This window comes from Athene cunicularia, assembly GCF_003259725.1.
Source record: "Athene cunicularia isolate RWA chromosome 24 unlocalized genomic scaffold, athCun1 chr24_part1, whole genome shotgun sequence".
NCBI classification, from domain to species: Eukaryota; Metazoa; Chordata; class Aves; order Strigiformes; family Strigidae; genus Athene; species Athene cunicularia.
This window is the reverse complement of record NW_020799132.1, coordinates 4,666,306-4,682,788: the sequence shown is the minus strand read 5'-3', so window position 1 is coordinate 4,682,788 and position 16,483 is coordinate 4,666,306. Positions and strand designations below refer to the sequence as shown.

Here is a 16,483-nt window from a genome sequence, read left to right as displayed (position 1 = left end):
GGAATAGAAAAGAGACGGAAAAAGAAAAACCCAAAACAAAAAAGCCCCCCACAGAGTTCATCTGGTGGATGGAGTTACATTAAGCGAATGGAAATTAAAGGCTTTTCGTAGAGATCTTCAGTATAATTTGATGGAAGACTTTAATTATTTCAAAGTGCCTAAGAAAAGGAGCTTGGAAAGATTTCGAGGGGGGGGGGTGAGCTCTCATAAAAATATCTCTCTTCGCAAGCGTTTTGAGCTGTTGTTGGGCTGAAAGACTGCTGTCAGCTCAAGAAGAGGGATTTGAAAATCCTGTGCCCCCCATCCTCCCCAGAGACCAATTCCTGCCTGAGTGGCAGTCAGTCTCGTAAGAGAAGGCCAGGGAGCTGTGAGGAGGCGGGTGAAGGAAGAGCAAAGGCTTCAGTGCTGCCAAGCAGCTCTCTTTATCAGCCTTCCCAAGGCACATAAGATGAAGAGGGCTCCTGGCCGTTAACGTGAGGACGGCGGGCTGTGGTTGATTTGGATCTCTCTTGGCGTTTTGGACAGTAGATCCAGAAAGAGCATCTTTCCCCTGGCACCCTGGGGAGATGGTCCATTGAAGTCATAATGCTAAAGTTGTCACTCATCCAATTCTTGCTTGGACAGCCCAGGAATTAATGGATCTTTGTCTAGTGTCCAGGTTGACATAAATTCAAGTATCTGGAGACTGGCCATTCTTTCCCTGGGACTTGGATGCTTTTCTGCTGTCTCCAGCCTGCTCACTTTCAGGCAGAAACGTGGCCTCTTCAGGCTCTGATTTCTCAATGTTTTCAACTCTTTCTCTTCCCCAGACATGCCGTTTTGAGATACCCCTCTCTATCTCCATGTGCACCTCTCTGGGAGGGTTCTCTGATGGTGTTACAGGCAGCGCTGGGGCAGGACCGTGGTTCTCACCACTGAGCCCATGGGCCCTGCCCGGTGCACGGCTGCTGCTCGCTGAGCTTCTGCTGGGCTGAGACTGGAGGAGGGTGGTCAAGGTTACATCAAGGAATGGTTTTGGCTGAACAGAGTGACCTAACTTAAAATGCCCTGAAAGACAGAGATTTTGGGTTGCTGTCCAGAGCTGCTCTCGCTCCTGCAGACGTGTGCTGAGCTCCCGGGCTGTGGCGGAGGATGGCAGTGAGAAACAGCAGTGGTTCAGTCAAACTGGGAGTCCTCCCTGATCTGCTTCAGCACAAGGGTTGTGTAGCACCGGGTATTTCCCATTAAACTTCAGGATGCTTTTCCTTGCCAGGTCTGTTCTCACCATCCCCTCTGAGGGTGCAAGTGGTCCTGACGTTGATTTGACTGCGTGGGGCTTTGTGTGTGCCCTACCAGAGCCTCGCCGTGCCCCCTCTGGCACGCAGCCTGTATGCCAGATAACGGCACTGCCCTCCTCTGCGGGGATGGTCTGGGGATAAAGGTATGGAAGGAGGTTGGAAGTTCGTATCAAAGGCGTTGGAAAAACATAACCAACTTGGATAAATAGGTGAGATGGGGAGAACAGCGGGATCCATTCCCAGGGACTGGGTTCTCTAGCAGTAGAGGGCAGGTGCTCATTTCTCCTGCTCGTTATTTTGGCAGATAACTGGCAAAAAGGCAGCATTGGTAGCCATGGGAGTGGAAGAAGGGGGATGCTCAGTTGCAGAGGGGAGCCAGGGCAGAAAGGACAGGCACGCATCTAACCGGCTGCACCAGATGAGCTGCCTTCACCTTCAGCAGCCTGTTGTCCTGAGTGATTGCTGCCAGGCCTGGGGAGCCATGGAGCTTGCACAGCTCATGGGTGAAATGGTCCCAAAGAGGGGGCCGTTGGGATAAACATCCGCGCCAACTATCTAGAGGAATGAACTCTGGTTTTAGGAGGCTCCAGTGACTGCAGAGTCATACAGCCTGCTTGCGAGGAGAGGGAGAAGGCGCTGCAACTTCAGTGAGAAGCTTGGTCTGAAGGAGCATCGTGTGTGTTCAGCCCTGATGAGCAGTTCCCTGGAAGTGCTGTCAGGAGAGGTCCCGTGGGCTGGTGCTTCTGAGGCTGTCCAGGGGCCGGAGTTAATCCAGCACTTCAGTAATTGGAAATTATGCACTGTTTATTACTGAGAATGTTGGTTTTGTTTTTTTTTTTTTCCTTTGGTGTGTCAAAGGCTTTATGCACTAATCGTTCTTTGCTGCATCTCCTCCCTAAAGCTGCTCTTGAAGGAAAAGGACTTTGTCCTGTGCACTTGGCCGGGCTCCTGCATGGTGTCACTGCAGAAGTTTGGGCTCTGCGGTTAACCATCTCTGTTGTGTCAGTATCTAACCACCTTCCTCCCACATCGCATCTCCGGTGCTCTGCAGGCGCCCGTGCTGACGCACGCTTGCGTCACTGGGTGAAATTAGAGTCCCTCATGAACCCCCGTGGGCCCCCGCAGACGACGTTCAGATCAGTGGCTGAAATCCAGGTGTGAAATAGCCTCCCTGATTCGCGTGTCGTCTCAGCAGAAGAGCTGCTTTGGTAGAATAGCTGGTAGAACAGCAGAGAGGTGGATGCAGAGAGCTTCCGAAGCAACGTGTCTTCAGGGCAGGGGCTATTCGTATCGCGGGAAGCAAGCGAGGTGATGGCGGTTGGTTTTGGTTTTAATTTAAGGGTCTATTTGCACACACCAGGCTGTCCTTGTTCTGTTAATAACGGCATCCGCACACTGGGGTCACCATCTGACTGCACTCTTTGAGGATTTGTTGTTTAAGCGACAGCATTTGTTGGGGGCTGCAGACAGAAAATGGCCCCCTAATGTTAGTGATTTAACTCCTGGCAAAGCAGGCTGAGCGATGGAGGGGAGGAAGAGCTGCCCCACGTGGGGCTGAGGGAAGGGCTCGGGCTGGAGGTCTGACGAGTGACGTCTCCTTTGTCCACCTGCAGAATGCTCAGTGTTATCTGTCCCTCTGGTTATCTGTCCCTCCGGGCGTTTGTCCCTCTCCCACCAGCCGTATCGAAGCTACTTTTGGAAGGGAGTAATGTGGGGTTGAGCATTAACAGCTTTTCTTTTGGGGGCAGGAGAAGATGCAGAGGCTGCCAGGCTGCCATTTGACAGCAGTTAGCAACAATCAGCTGGGCTGATGGCTACTGGGCAGCTGGAATAGCTGGAAGCCTGCTGGGTTCAAAACTGGTTCAAAATGAGTTGTGCTGAATCGCAAGCGCTCAAAACTTCCTCTGCTTGGAGTGTGTCAGAGCTGAAGTGAATCCCGGAGGGTGGGGGGAGAAAACCCAAGAGGTTCCTGTGAGCTGGGGAGGTGAGGCAGCCTGGTGTACAGTTTGTGCCTCGTGGCTGCGTTCGGTAAGCTCTGACGGATGATTTTCCCTATGTTTGGGGCACACATAACATCTTTCCCTTGTGGATTCCTCGGTGCCTGATGGGAATTGAGCTAAACTGGCAGTCCTTCCCTCTGTGGAGAAATCTTTCTCTCCTCTACTGGACTATTATTTCATGAAACTCGTAGAAACCGCTAGTTTTGTGAGTCTGCATCCCCATGAAATTCGGTTGGAAACTGGCCATCATATTGCAGGTTGATTAGGCACGGGCACATCAATGGGTGTTGAAAGCACAGCTGTGTAAGCCTCACTCTCCCTGGTGCTGTGACCAAACCAGAAGTGTCTGGATCAGAAAAAGAAAATTCCGGATGCCAGATGTCTGAGTCCTCTTGCCTCATCTGGCCAGACAGGCTCTGAATTTGGGCTGAAGGGTAACAGCTGCATTAGAACACGGTGCTGGATTTTGGATGGATTATAGGTCAAGATGCAAGCATTAAAGTTGGGCTAAGGCTGGTTAATGAGGACAATTTATGCTTATAGCCGGAAGAGAATGATGTTATCGGGCTTTTCAGAGTGCTCAGCGTGGGCATAACTTAGTCCCTTTGTACTTTCCTCATTTAACTGGAATTGATGTTAAGGCAGTGACGAGAACAACTGAAAAGCCAACTCTGGAAAGGGTTGGTCCTTGCTCAGTTTGGAAATTGGATATCGCTGATGAGGATGAGTGCTCTGGGAGCAGTTTTGAGAATGCTGCTAAGTCAGGAGCACAGACAGCCTGATTATAGCTAACTTGGAGCAACAGCGAGGCAAGGTGGTCAGAATGAATTTGTTCTGTGAACAAATTTGTTTTTCGCACTGGAGCGATGCCCTGTGCCTCTGCAGGCTCGTGTCTTAGGCTTTGTTAATGAAGCCAAGTGATCTTTGCTTGCTGTACGTTGAACCCCCCCGGATAAAGTCTGCAATCGTGGCATCATTCTGCTGCTTATATCACACAGAAAGGGAATTTTTTGCACTCGGGTAAGAACGGAGTAAAGGCCTGCTAAGTGTCTGTGAGATTTATCCCACTCTTCACGGTGATGTTAAAATACAGGCTCCGTTTGTATCAGTGGTGAAATTCTTTGCTGAGTGTGGGCTTTTACTCAGGGCTTTCCTAAGGCAGTTCAGGAGTGCAGGTCCCACTGTCAGAGATCTCCTCGGTGTAGGAGAGCTTCCATCTCCTGCAGGAGTGACTCTGTCCGGGCAGGGTCCCTGCAGGTGAGAGGACTGATGCCATTTGGCTTGCTGAAGGGAAATAACTGAGGCAAAACAATATCTGGAGCTGTCCAGGAATTCTGTACGTTATGGCCGTATCTGAAGCAAGGTGGGCAGATATTTGAGAAACGGAGGATAAGGTGGACACGGAGAAGTTATCTTGAGGCTTATATGGAACCTGAGTGGTACTTTGATCAAAAACGCTTCTTGTATCATCAGGCAAGCTGCTCCGTGCCTGTATTCCCCATTATGCAAAAGACTCTCCAAGCCTTAGGATAAATACATTAAAGGCCATGAGACAGAGAGAAGAGGATGGTGGGAGACAGAGAGATGCCGGATCCAAGACTGTGGAGAGAAGTCATGTCTCTTGCTGAATTTTTCTGTGTTGTCACGAGGGGAAAAGCTGAGCAGCCTTTTGACAAGGATGTGCGTGTGAAGATTTCTCCGGTCTTTTGCCCACTAAGGTATCGACAGGCCTAATAAATTTTCTTTTGTCAGCAAACATCACCTCTCTCCTGTCCTTTCACCATCCCCGCTACAAGGATGCTCCTCCCGCTGAGCCAGAAAGGTGAGGGCTCCTTTCCCAGGGAGCTCTTTAAAAAAATCTCTATTGGATTAAATGAAAAGCCAGTTCCCTCAGGCTCACGTCCTCTGCAGTGACCCGGTGAGGGAGGTCAGTAAATTCTGTGCCCCCCTCCACCCCCAGCATTGTCTACTTGCACTCATCTGGGTGGTATTTCTCATGTGGCCAGGACTCCCCTCGCTGCTCTGCTTGGTCTGGGATTTGGTGTGTTTTTGCAACAAGCAGGGGACAAATGCCAGCGCCGCCCGTTCCCCTCCATCCCTTCGGAACGTGGACGTGTCATCTGGGTGACACAATAACACTGCACCTCTGGGTGACACAAATACACTGCACCTCTGGGTGACACAAATACACTGCACCTCTAATTGGATGCTCTTTGGTGTTAAACTGTTCATCAAACGCATAGGTTTCTGGTTGGAAATCTTTTTTTTTAATGTCACTTATGCTACAAGCAAGATTAAAAGCTTCTCTCATGCAAATTAGTGCCTGTTCAATGCCACATCTCTTACCAGTTTGGACTCTGGTTCTGCTTTCCCGTGAAGGACTGTTTGTTGCTACAAGTCGCTCCGTTACTCCAGCACCTCTCTTTTGCATATGGTTGTCGTGTGCAGCTCTGCTGTTGCACGTCTGTGCACCTCCTAACTCCCGCGTTTTCCTTGCGTACCTTTAGTTTTGCGGGTTTCCCTGCTCTCCGGGGCAGACTTTTCTCCTCTGCCTGCTCTCAAGCTCAACCCTTATGCTTTCTTGGGCGTGTTCTCAGCTTGGCATCTGTCTCCTTTCCCACCTCCTTTCAAATGCGTGTGCTTATTGTCTTCCAAATGACACCCCAAAATTCTCGCTCCATTAAAATATACGAACCAAGTCTTACAAATATCATTTTCAGCCCCTCACGGATTACCTTCTTCTAGTCTGAAAGTGCAGGCTTTTTGAGCTTGTATGTATCAAAATGTTCTTTGGGTGATAGATGGCAGATTAATCTATCTATTTCACTTACAATTTTGGCAGCTATAAAAAGAAGCAAAACTAGCTTTTTGACCATAAAACACTTCTTGCGGGTTGATTTGGTAGAGGCTTCTTTGTTTTCCTTTCTTTTTCGTCTTGAATCTGCCAGAGACTTTAAGTGAAATAAATAGATTAATCTTCTTTCTGTAGCTCAGAGATCAGGCTGATGCATTTAAGAGCTTTTTCTCCCCCTAGACTTCTGATATGTTCACAGATCCGATTCGTATTTTAGGACTTCCTTCATGTGTAGAGAGACTCAATGGTAGCAGTAATTCTTCGCTAACGGAAAATAGGGGTTAGTGCTTGTTGGATTTCTTTTCTTCTGAGAGAGCTAAAAATTTTCCATCAAAGCATTTTTGATAAAAGGAAATTTTGTGGAAAAATATCAGTCTTTGGTGGAGGGGGGGGGGGGAAACGTCCGAAATCTGAAGATCTTCAGAAGTTGGTATTTTGCAAGACCGTGTGTCTTCAGGAAGGTTCAATTGCTGTGAGCCAAACTGCTGAAAGCAGATTTCCCAAAGTATATGTACTTTTCAAAACAGAACTGTGAAAAAGTGTGGCGGAACTGGAAAAATCATTGCTTTTGAGGCGGGGGAAAATGGATTTCTGAGCACCTCTGTTTTCTGCGGTGAAAGGGTATACACTGAGTGTACGGAGGTCTCGTGGAAAGGATTTCTTAAAGCCCTTCATCCTGAACACAGTCCTTGGCACGTTCTAAAGCTGGGGGCCTGGTGATTTTTTTTTTATTATTTTTTTTCTTCCAGCATGTGCATCACCACTTAGTGAGGAATAGGCGAGCAAGTTTGAAGGCCTGAAGGTTTAATGCCATCCGGGTACTTGGGTCTTGTGCTGCCCAGGGAAAGGGAGTTTTGATAAATCGTGTGGTGTGTCCGTGTCCTCTCCTGGCACAGCACTGGGAAAATGGAGATGCCTAGTGATCTGGCTGCCTAGTGATCTCCAGCCATTTGCCAGATGAATTCTTTCTCTGGCCTGCCCTGTAAGGTCGATGTTTGACCTTGGTAGAGCTTGGACAGAGGCTGCCTCACCTCAAGCCAGGAAGAGAGCCAGTGGCACAGTAGGAAATGGCACCAGGGTTGCTTCTGCACTTGCTCTGGCTCTTCAGCCTTACTTTATTCTTGGCTCTTCTCACGCCCATACACAAGACCCAAGAGAGAGCAGCATTTGGGCTGAGCTGCATCCTGCCACCTGCTTTCGAGGAAGGGTTTGACCTGGGGCTGTGTGTACCCTGAGTGAAAGGCAGTTCCTTTGCATTGCCATGTTTGCTGTGTGACCGGAGTGTTGCCGAGGGATATTTTCTGCAAGAGAGCCGATGTCCACAATTGAACACGGTGGCTTGTTCCTGGTTCACATGTTTGTGTTGGGTTTGTTCTCTATCAGAACAAACCTGAAATTTCAAACCTCCTTTTTTAAAAAAATCTATTTCTTAATGTAAAACAATTGTTGGTTTAAAGGCTTTTTCCCAGTTAAGCTTTTTATGAACCCAATGCTCTGACTGTTTTTATTCATTCAGGGTCCCCCAGACCTCCCTGCAAGAAGAGAGTTGTTGAGATTCTGCTCACCCAGGAGTTTCTCTGTGCCACCTCAGCTGGAGAGATCAGTTTGTGTTTCCCCTTCCAAAACCACTCTCTTTTGCCTGGCTGCGTACGGCGTGCGGTGCAAACGAGCCGCTCTCTCCCTCCCCAGAGGTGGTTTAATGGAAGTGATGACCCACAGAGTGGGTAGGAGTCTTCTGCTGAATAAATGTGGCATAATGTTTGGTACGAGAGCCCTGGCCTCTTCGTAGGGGGGAAACGGCTGGTGTATGGCTGTGCCCTGAGGCTTCTGTGAGTGCCAGGTGTGGGCAGGTAAAAAAAAAAGCTTTTCTCGCTGCTTTTTTAAATGCTTTGGAGTCAAACCTGTCCAGAACCTTTATCCAAGGAAAAGAGCTCTCAGCCTTGTAACTGTTGTTATCAGTGTGCTTAAAATGGTTGGAAGATGGAGGTGATGTCACGACACCCAGCTCTTAGATCAGGGGAGCAGTGCTGGTGTGGACAACTCTGGCCCCTCTTTAATGGCAGCTTGCTGTCCTTCTCAGTGGGAAGAAAATCTTGGCTTTCTCCTTCCACCTACAGACACTCCCCTTCCCCCAGGCTTGTCGTGATTTTTCCTTTAAGATAACAGCTTCAAGCCAATTAAGAGTGTCTGAAGTGGGTAGAGCAGACATCGCTGTGTGAGACCACAGCGCTTTTAACTGCTATTGTTTGTTAATAAAAATAAATTGTGGGCACCAGGGAGGGAGCAAATCCCACATGAGCTTAGTTTTCTCTTTTTATCGTTGTTTTCCCAGTGAGAAGTGACTTGTCACAGCCAGTGAGGCTTTTGGCTGATGAGCTCAGGGGGGTGGGATGGTTCGGGACGGGACTGGTCCTGCAATGCCCTTGCTTGTGTGTCCCCCATCTCCTTGGCTTGGCCACTCTGAGCACGGTGTCAATTGTTGCTTATAAGCTTTGACACTGGGCTGTGAACTGGAGGGGACAGAGGCTTTTCTGTGCCTTCCAGCAGGACAGAAAGACAGGGGACATCTGCACGTGGACTGCGTCCTGTTGTGTGCCCGAAGGGCTTTGTCAGTGTGGTTGTACCGGCCAAAATTTCCCAGTAGAGAATCAGCTTAAACTCATTCCTAGAATAAAATAAGCTGCCCCAACAAATGAGCTTTAATGCTATCAAGTCGATGTCTGTAATGGGACTTCTGTAAACGTGGCTCTGAGGGGGCAGGTGGGGTTTTCACACTCATAATTCACTTGGCTGTGCCAATAAAGCTTTCGAGTATCGACCGACCCTGGGGGGCCTGATGGGGGGTGACAAGCGGGTAATTGAATGGAGATGTCCTGTCGGCCTGAAACTGGAACTGCTCCCTGTGTTCACAGGTGTGTGGTTGATAGTGCTGGGGAAAATCTAACTTTGAGATAGCCGAGTCTATATGCAGCTTGTGTGAGGAATTAGGATGGGTACGTATGGCTTTTATCTCTAAGCAATGATAGAAAAAGTTGATCAGGCTTTGCTAATGCCGGGGAGGATTGAGAAGGGCGAGACAAGAGAGAACTCAGGATTGTGGAGAGAGAAAGTTAAAGAAAATAATCCACAGGAATGAGAAATGTCAGGAATACATTTGCCCTTCTGCTTCACTGCCTCCAGAATTCTTTTCTCCTTGAATTTTCTTGCTTCTTTTTCTGGAAGTCACGAAGGGGGGAGGGAAAAAAAAAAAAGAGAGATAAAAGAACTCTGCTGGGAGAATTTAAAAAAAAAAAATCCGTTTTATGTATCAGCTGAGCAGGTGTTTATCACTAATATCACCTTCCCTTGCATCTCACCTACTCTGGTGCTAACTGAATGACCGTCACGGAGCTGCGCTGTCGCTGTGGCGTGATGGAGGGTCGGAGGTCCTTTTATCCCCCTGATATGTGGGGAAGAGAGATACCAGTGCTCCGTCTCTCACCTCAGATGAGTTCATCCCTGGCAAGCTACGGCACGAATGTCGTGAGGACAGTGCGAGAAGAGGAAAGGCATGGTGGCTGAAACTAAAGCAGACTCCTTAATGCTGATGGAATCTAAAAAGGAGACATAGTTTTTATAGGAACATAGAAATTGCTAGACTGGAACAGGGCTGTGCCTCATATTGTTAACTATCCTTTTTTAGCGCTAGCTGCTTCCAGAAGCGGTGTGAGGAGGCTTGCCCCAAAGGGCGATTCTTCTAACCCTCAAACCCGGGGAGTTAGCCAGTGCCTTGCAGCATGAGGGGTTTACATGCCATCCAAAAATCTTATTTTTCTCTGTTTTTTTTTTTTTAAAAAAAAAAAACCCACCCACTTTAATATTGTAATTCTCGCTATTCATTCTCTTTATAAATGTCTGAGCCTTCTCTCAATCTTACTGAGGTTTTGACTGCAACAATACCTAGTGGTAATGATTTACCCATGCTAATTATGCGTTTTGCAGAGGAAAACATATTGTTCGTAGCTTTAAATGGAGTGATTTTTCAGTTTAATTGAACTTACATCTTTGTATCCCTGGGGCAGGCTTGCAATTTAGTTCCTCCCCTCCCCCTGAGACACACAGGCATTTTCTCAAGCCCGGCAACAGTCACTTGTTGAAATGTTTTTCAGGTTCCTTCCCTCTTGTCAGTTCCATTTAAATTTGAGCCTCTCTGCAGATGAAGCTTTGCAAAAGGAAATAGCTCTCTTTGCTCGTCGAAAGAATGAAAAAGGCTCCGTTAAGTTGTTTGTTGATATTTTCTGACAGTTTTTCAGAATTCCTTGCTGTTCTGCAGCTGTTAAATTTGTTGTTTCAGCTGTGAGGATTACTCTAGCTTTGCTTGAGCTGCATTTTCTCACCATTCATCGAGTCTTCTGGTGATGCACAGAAAGATCCATCAACACCAAAGCCACCTCCAAACTAGCGCTTGGGTAGAAGTCTGCCTCCCGATTGCCTGGATAAGATTGAAGTTGCTGCCAATTTTTAAAGGGTGTTTGTGGTTTCTCAGTGAGCTTGCAGACGATGGCGTGGGGGTTTTTGCAGTAAAAGTAAATGGAGGTTGCACCAGGATAAAGCAGACGTTGGGGATTTCGAAAGCCTGGTCCTGGCACTGCCTCCCCAGGCTGTGGAAGCGAAGTGCCAGTGCAGCTGGAGATGCTGGGCCCTGTCTTGTTGGGATGCAGCCCATCTCCAGGGCTCCCCAGCTCGCTGGGGCCAGATGGGGCAGGGCAGGTGGCAAACAGATTTTTGCAGGGTGGAAACATTCTTTGGAATTGTGAGCAGAAGTAGCAATGCACTTGGATTTCTCCAGTGCCTTTGGCAGGTTGGGCAGAGGGAACAGGAGGGGAGGCTGAGAGGTGGCTGGTGTTCGGGGATATCTTCCTTATCGGTGTGGCAACTTCAGGAGAGTTTTCGTCTGTGATTTAACATTTATTCTGCCTTTTGGCTTCTGCTGCGTCGTCTAAGAATTTTTCTGCAAAAATCTCAAAATATCAGGAAGATGTGGCAATAGCAACAAAGAAGAGTACCATCTCACACGGTCATTAAAAATGTATAAGTTGTTTCAGAAGCGAGTTGCTTCCTCTGAGAAGCAAATCGTCTATAATTCTGCTTGGTATTTAGAGACTTTTATCTCCAGAGAGAACTCGGTATAGTTTTGATTTTTTTTTTTCTCTTGAATTTTCAGAGCTAAAGATGAAAAAGGGCTTAACAGAAAAAGAATTACATGCTTGTGCTGTGCAGAGAGAAGCCAGGGGCCAGCTCAGGATCCATCAGCTCTTCAGCAATTCACGTACCACCCTGAAGGACCTAAGAAACTCTTTTTCTAGCCAGCCTGCTCCTTTTGGGGGTAGCAGATTCAGACTGCTTTATAAACAGCTGTCTGTCAAACAGCCTCACTTGCTCTCATAGCACACTGTCAGCACAATAAAGAGGAACCATTAAGGCAAGAGCTGTAAATGTACAGGCTGACGTGTTCTTGACGGAACCTTTAGTAAAGGAAGTTGGTTTGATTTATTTCCAGCAAACTGTGGTGAGGATGAGTCTGGGATAAGTCATCTTCACATGCATAAGAATTAGTGCGGCAAGTTGCTGAATATCCTTGTTCTCTTAAGTGTTTTCTTGGCTTCTGAGGCTTTCTGCTTGGTGGTGTGTGAAAGAAGAATGTTACTGCCTTCCCTCTCCGGGTGGAATTTCGAGCTGGGCTGGAGCCGATGCCCCAGTGGTACCTACGATTCGTTGGCACACCTGGGCAGAAGGCATGTTTTGCAGCTTCTCGTGGGGAGATGAGAGTCGGACGGGTGAACCTTGCAGCTGTAAGGAGGCAAAAGCTGCTGGGAGGATAGCTAGCTCAGCGAGGCGAAAATTCCCCTACAGTGATGGGGTTTGAACTGCGTTTACTACCCCTTTGTGCCTCAATTTAGAGAGTAGAAGGCAGGAGGAACTTGGGGACTGGGGAGATGAAGACAGCTGTGAGGACTGAAACACCTCTTTGTTCCTCTGAGAGTAGAAACCTTGATGTTAGGCTAGGAGGAAAAATCCTCTCATCCTGCATCTTGAATTCCACTGTCTGTTCCCACTGCTCGGTGGTGCAGGTGGGGAAGTGGCCCTGTGTTGTGCTCCCTGGGTATTTTGCAAGCACCTCCATCAACCAGATGGTCTGTGGCTACGGGTCGTAGGAGCCTGTGTAGTTCTGCTGGTGGTGAACCCCAAGGTGTAGTTCTATTGCTGACAGCTGTTCCCTGGGTTCGTGCTCAAAAATCAAAGTACTGGGAAGCCGTTCTTAGCAGTGGGTAATGCGTTAGGTGAACGCAGCATCCCTCTGTGCTCCATGTTCTAGGTAATTACAACCCTGCCGCTCACGTAGTAGAGCACAGCGGGTGCCCTGTATTTATTATTTAGCTTTGCTATTAACTCTAAGCTGGTGATGCAAAGGCAGCTGCTTCTCTGGGAGTCTCATTAATTCGCCTCTTCATGAAACCGGGCTGCAAACAGGAGAGGTGGCCGTGAGGTCTGTCCCTTGGAGCTGGAAGTCACAGGAGCCTTTCCCAGACCTCGGCTGTTCGTAGTTTGCCTGGAGTCGTTGCCCTTGTGCAGTTTCTTTGCAGAGTCTAACATGAGAATCACCCGTTCCAGCGTGGTGATCCCGTAGCACTTTGGCGGAGACCAATGGGGATGTTAACTTCATCATCCTCCTCGAACGGCAGGCAGACATTTCCCTCCGCTACTTTGGCTGGAAGCTGTTGTGTTTGTTTTTTTTAAATCTGAATTTCCTTGCCTGAGTCCAGAGGCACAGTTAGGCTCTGCCCTGCTTTTCCCTCGCAGTAGCTGCCTTTTAGATGCAGATACAAAGTGTTTGCTGCAGGTGGGATCGCTGCATTTATCTGAACAAAGGCATGATCTTAAAACTTCTTGCCAGATGACATTAGATGGATGTGACCGATGTTATGGAGGAGAATGCACGCTGGTGGAGGAGGCGGCTGGCGGGGAGTGTAGCCAAAGGCTGTCATCTCTCTGTCCCTCCCAGAGGAACAAGCTCAGCACTGTGGCGGGGAAACCTCCTTTAGCGCTGACATCTTCTTGCATCTCTGACCTTTGTGTGTGGTTGCTTCTCTTATTCCTTCTCATGTTGTGTGAGAAATCTGAGTGTTGGCCCCGCCTTTCCCTCAGACCAAGCTGTACCCCATGCGGTGCCGTTCCCTACGCCCCTCTTGGCAGGGAAGGGTCCGTCCAGGGAAGGAATGAAGACGGGGAGGGGACACCCTGCTAAGGATGACGGTGCTGTGCGAAGCATCAAAGGTTTCAGCGATTTTCTGGTACAAACACCTGTTGAGTTGCTCTTTTGAGCGAAGAGGGGACGTGTCAGTGGCTGGCAGACTGCAGCAGGGCTGTGGTGGGGAAAGAGCAGGGATGAGCAATGGCTGGTCTTCTCAATCACATCTCAAGTTGTGTTTGGAGCCTTTCTCTGCCCCTCTCCCTCCGATGGCTCTAGTAGCATCTTCTAGACTGCCTTGGCCAGGCAGGAGAGGGCAGTGGAGGAGAAAATAGGCAAAACGCATCCGAGGTTCTAGATCAGATGCTTTGCCAGTCGAGATGTCGTTGTTAATCGCCGCTGGCTGGCAAGGGCTGTTCAGGATGTTTTTTACACTGTCTGATGGGGAGCAGCTGAGGGAACTGGGGGGGTTCAGTCTGGAGAAGAGGAGGCTGAGGGGAGACCTCCTGGCCCTCTGCAACTCCCTGCCAGGAGGGGGCAGAGAGGGGGGATGAGTCTCTGGAGCCAAGTAATGAGTGATAGGACAAGAGGGAATGGCCTCAAGTTGTGCCAGGGAAGGTTTAGACTAGATATTAGGAAGGATTTCTGTGCAGAAGGGGCTGTTGGGCGTTGGAATGGGCTGCCCAGGGCAGGGGGGGAGTCCCCATCACTGGGGGGGTTGAAGAGTCGGGCTGAGCCAGCGCTGAGGGATCTGGGGGAGTTGGGAACTGTCAGGGGGAGGGTCATGGTTGGGCTGGAGGAGCTTCAAGGTCTTTTCCAACCTAGACAATTCTGTGATTCTGTGAAGTGAGACCTAAAAGAGGAAACTAAGACTGTGAGTCTTTGGAAGTGGCTTTGGACCCGATCCTGTGCGCCACTCAGGGTGCAGACCTTGAGCTCCATGAGGTTCCCCCTGCTCCTCTGTCTCAGCAGGGGAGGGTTGAGAGGGGATGTGTGTGTGTGTGTGTGTGTGCGCGCGTGACCTCAGCGCTGCAGCGCCAGTTCCACAGCCTGGGCTGTAATACCCCGGTGAGTGAATTCGACGTGATCCTGCTGTTTTGTGAATAACTTGGAAAGTTTTGAAATAACTGCTTCAAAGTGCTCAAATGATACGTTGCTCCACAATCTGTCTCTGCTGCTGCCAACGCTTCTAAGTAACCAATTTACCATGCGCTTAACATTTTAGGGCTTTTCCTCCCTAGGTATTACTCTGTAACTCCAGCTAAAAAAAAAAAAAAAAAAAAGAGGAAAATTGCCACTGCCCTTCTCAGAGGTGGCTAATGATCTCCAGGTGTTTTTTTGGCAGCTTCTGCTTTTTAAAAAAACGTGTTGAGCACACAACTTCTGAAATCGGGATGCTCTTCAGATGGGCAACGGACACGTGAACATGCGGTCCCTCAATTTTCTTGAACGGAGAGAATTTGAACTCAGAAGAGAGGGCTGCTGCTGGGAGCTTCCTGAGGGAGATGCCGTCCAGAAACAAGCCACAGGGGCTGGAGATACGCAGGGGCTCCCTGCTCAGCCCCTGCGTTGCCTTCGTTTCTATGGCCACGTCTCAATATTTCTTCTGCCTCTTTTCGCCATCTGTAAAAAGGGGATAACCCTTCTGGGGAGTGCTGAGATGAGATGGCAGAAGTCTAAATGTAATCTGAAAATAGCTGAATTGAAAAATTGCAAGTTAAAAGCTACGTCTTTCTCGAACAAAACTCCTGGTAACTTCAAAGGCAGATTAAAGAATTTGCCTGTGTCAGGACTTCAATATTTGGCCCAAGAATTAGACAAATGGAATAGTGGGAGAATGTTTGCCAGAAAATTGGAGAAGGGAGAGATAAGGTAACAGATTAAATACTCAAAGTCAGCATTTAAGGACATTGCTGCCTGTGGAGATAATTTTATCATCTTGAGGGACAACCATTTCTCCTATAAAGTAGAATTTACCCTCTACGTAGCTGTTTAAAATGATATTCGTTAAAAATTTAAGTGTGCTGTGGGAGCCTGCTGTGGGGCAACTGGTGTCAGTATCTGTACTACTGACAGGTTTGTGGATTCTCCACTTACTGCTCTTCATTTTGACAGCGTTTGGACTTCGAAAGTTAGACCTGTGTGTTGGGAGCGGTGTTACACTGTAAGAGGAAAAAAAAGGGTCCTGCTCTTGTTCATGTTCTGAATGCTCTCGTACATGACACGAAGGGAAGGAGCTGGGGCTGGAGCAGTGCAGAGAACTGTTCTCTAGTTTGGGGGCCGAAGCGACAGTCTGTCTCTGACTCCCATCCCTCAGATTATGTTGTGGTATGAAATTGTTTTGTCCTATCCTAAAACCAGAAGTCAGTATTATATTATAAGTTGCAGGCTGCTTTAAGTAAAAAAAAAAAAAAAAAAAAAAGTGACTCAGTATTGATTTCCACTTGTTTTTGTGGAAATGCTAAAAATGCCAAAATGAAATATTTGGACTTTTCCTTGTGTTTCTTTTCCATTTTTTTTTTTTTGTTGTTAGAAGCTCTTCGCCCAGTTTGACTCCAGTTCCTGAATAATTCATAGTCTGTAAATAGCTTCCTCCTCCTCCTCCTTTGGTAAATAGACTCTTTGTCCCAAGGGCTTGGCAAGCTCGGAGCAGTGTCATCCTGCTGAGTCGCTGGTTCAAGAGCCGAGGTGCTCAGTGTGCCGTGTGTTCTCTCTCTGCAGAGTTATGTCATGCCCAGACCACCAAAGGGCTCCATGAGGATTTATAGAAGATGCCCCGTGTCTTGGCGCCTCTGGTGCTCCTTCTGCTGTGGCTAATGAAGCTCGCTGCCAGCCCCCATTCCCTGAGGATCGGTGAGTACTTGCTCTGCCTTGCATTTAACCATCCTTCCACTCATGGTTTGGGCTACTCTGCAGAGATGTGCTCGGACAAGGGAAGCCAAGCCTTGCCTGGGGTGGCTGGGCTTCGTCGTGTAAATGAAATGCAGTTTATATTGAGCGACGCGTTTGCATTGATTTTTACGGTGGTGTTGTAACCTGATGGGAATCTCTTTCTGTATAAATTTGAAGTGAAATCCACTCCTCAAAGAGGCAGTGAGGAATAAAACTTGCCCCCCCCCCCCCC

General features: G+C 48.3%; 1 protein-coding gene across 2 annotated transcripts in view; it reads left to right on the top strand.

The window, feature by feature from the left end:
• The window catches only part of GRIK4 (glutamate ionotropic receptor kainate type subunit 4), a 192,310-nt gene that overhangs the window by 38,227 nt on the left and 137,600 nt on the right, over positions 1 to 16,483 (top strand). For both annotated transcript variants that reach the window (XR_003399943.1, XM_026863740.1), the window contains exon 3: positions 16,081 to 16,212. Coding sequence is in view for 1 of the 2 variants with exons in the window: in XM_026863740.1 (XP_026719541.1) it covers positions 16,131 to 16,212 (82 nt within the window). In the remaining variant the exon portion in view is untranslated. The remainder of the gene's footprint in view (positions 1 to 16,080; positions 16,213 to 16,483) is intronic.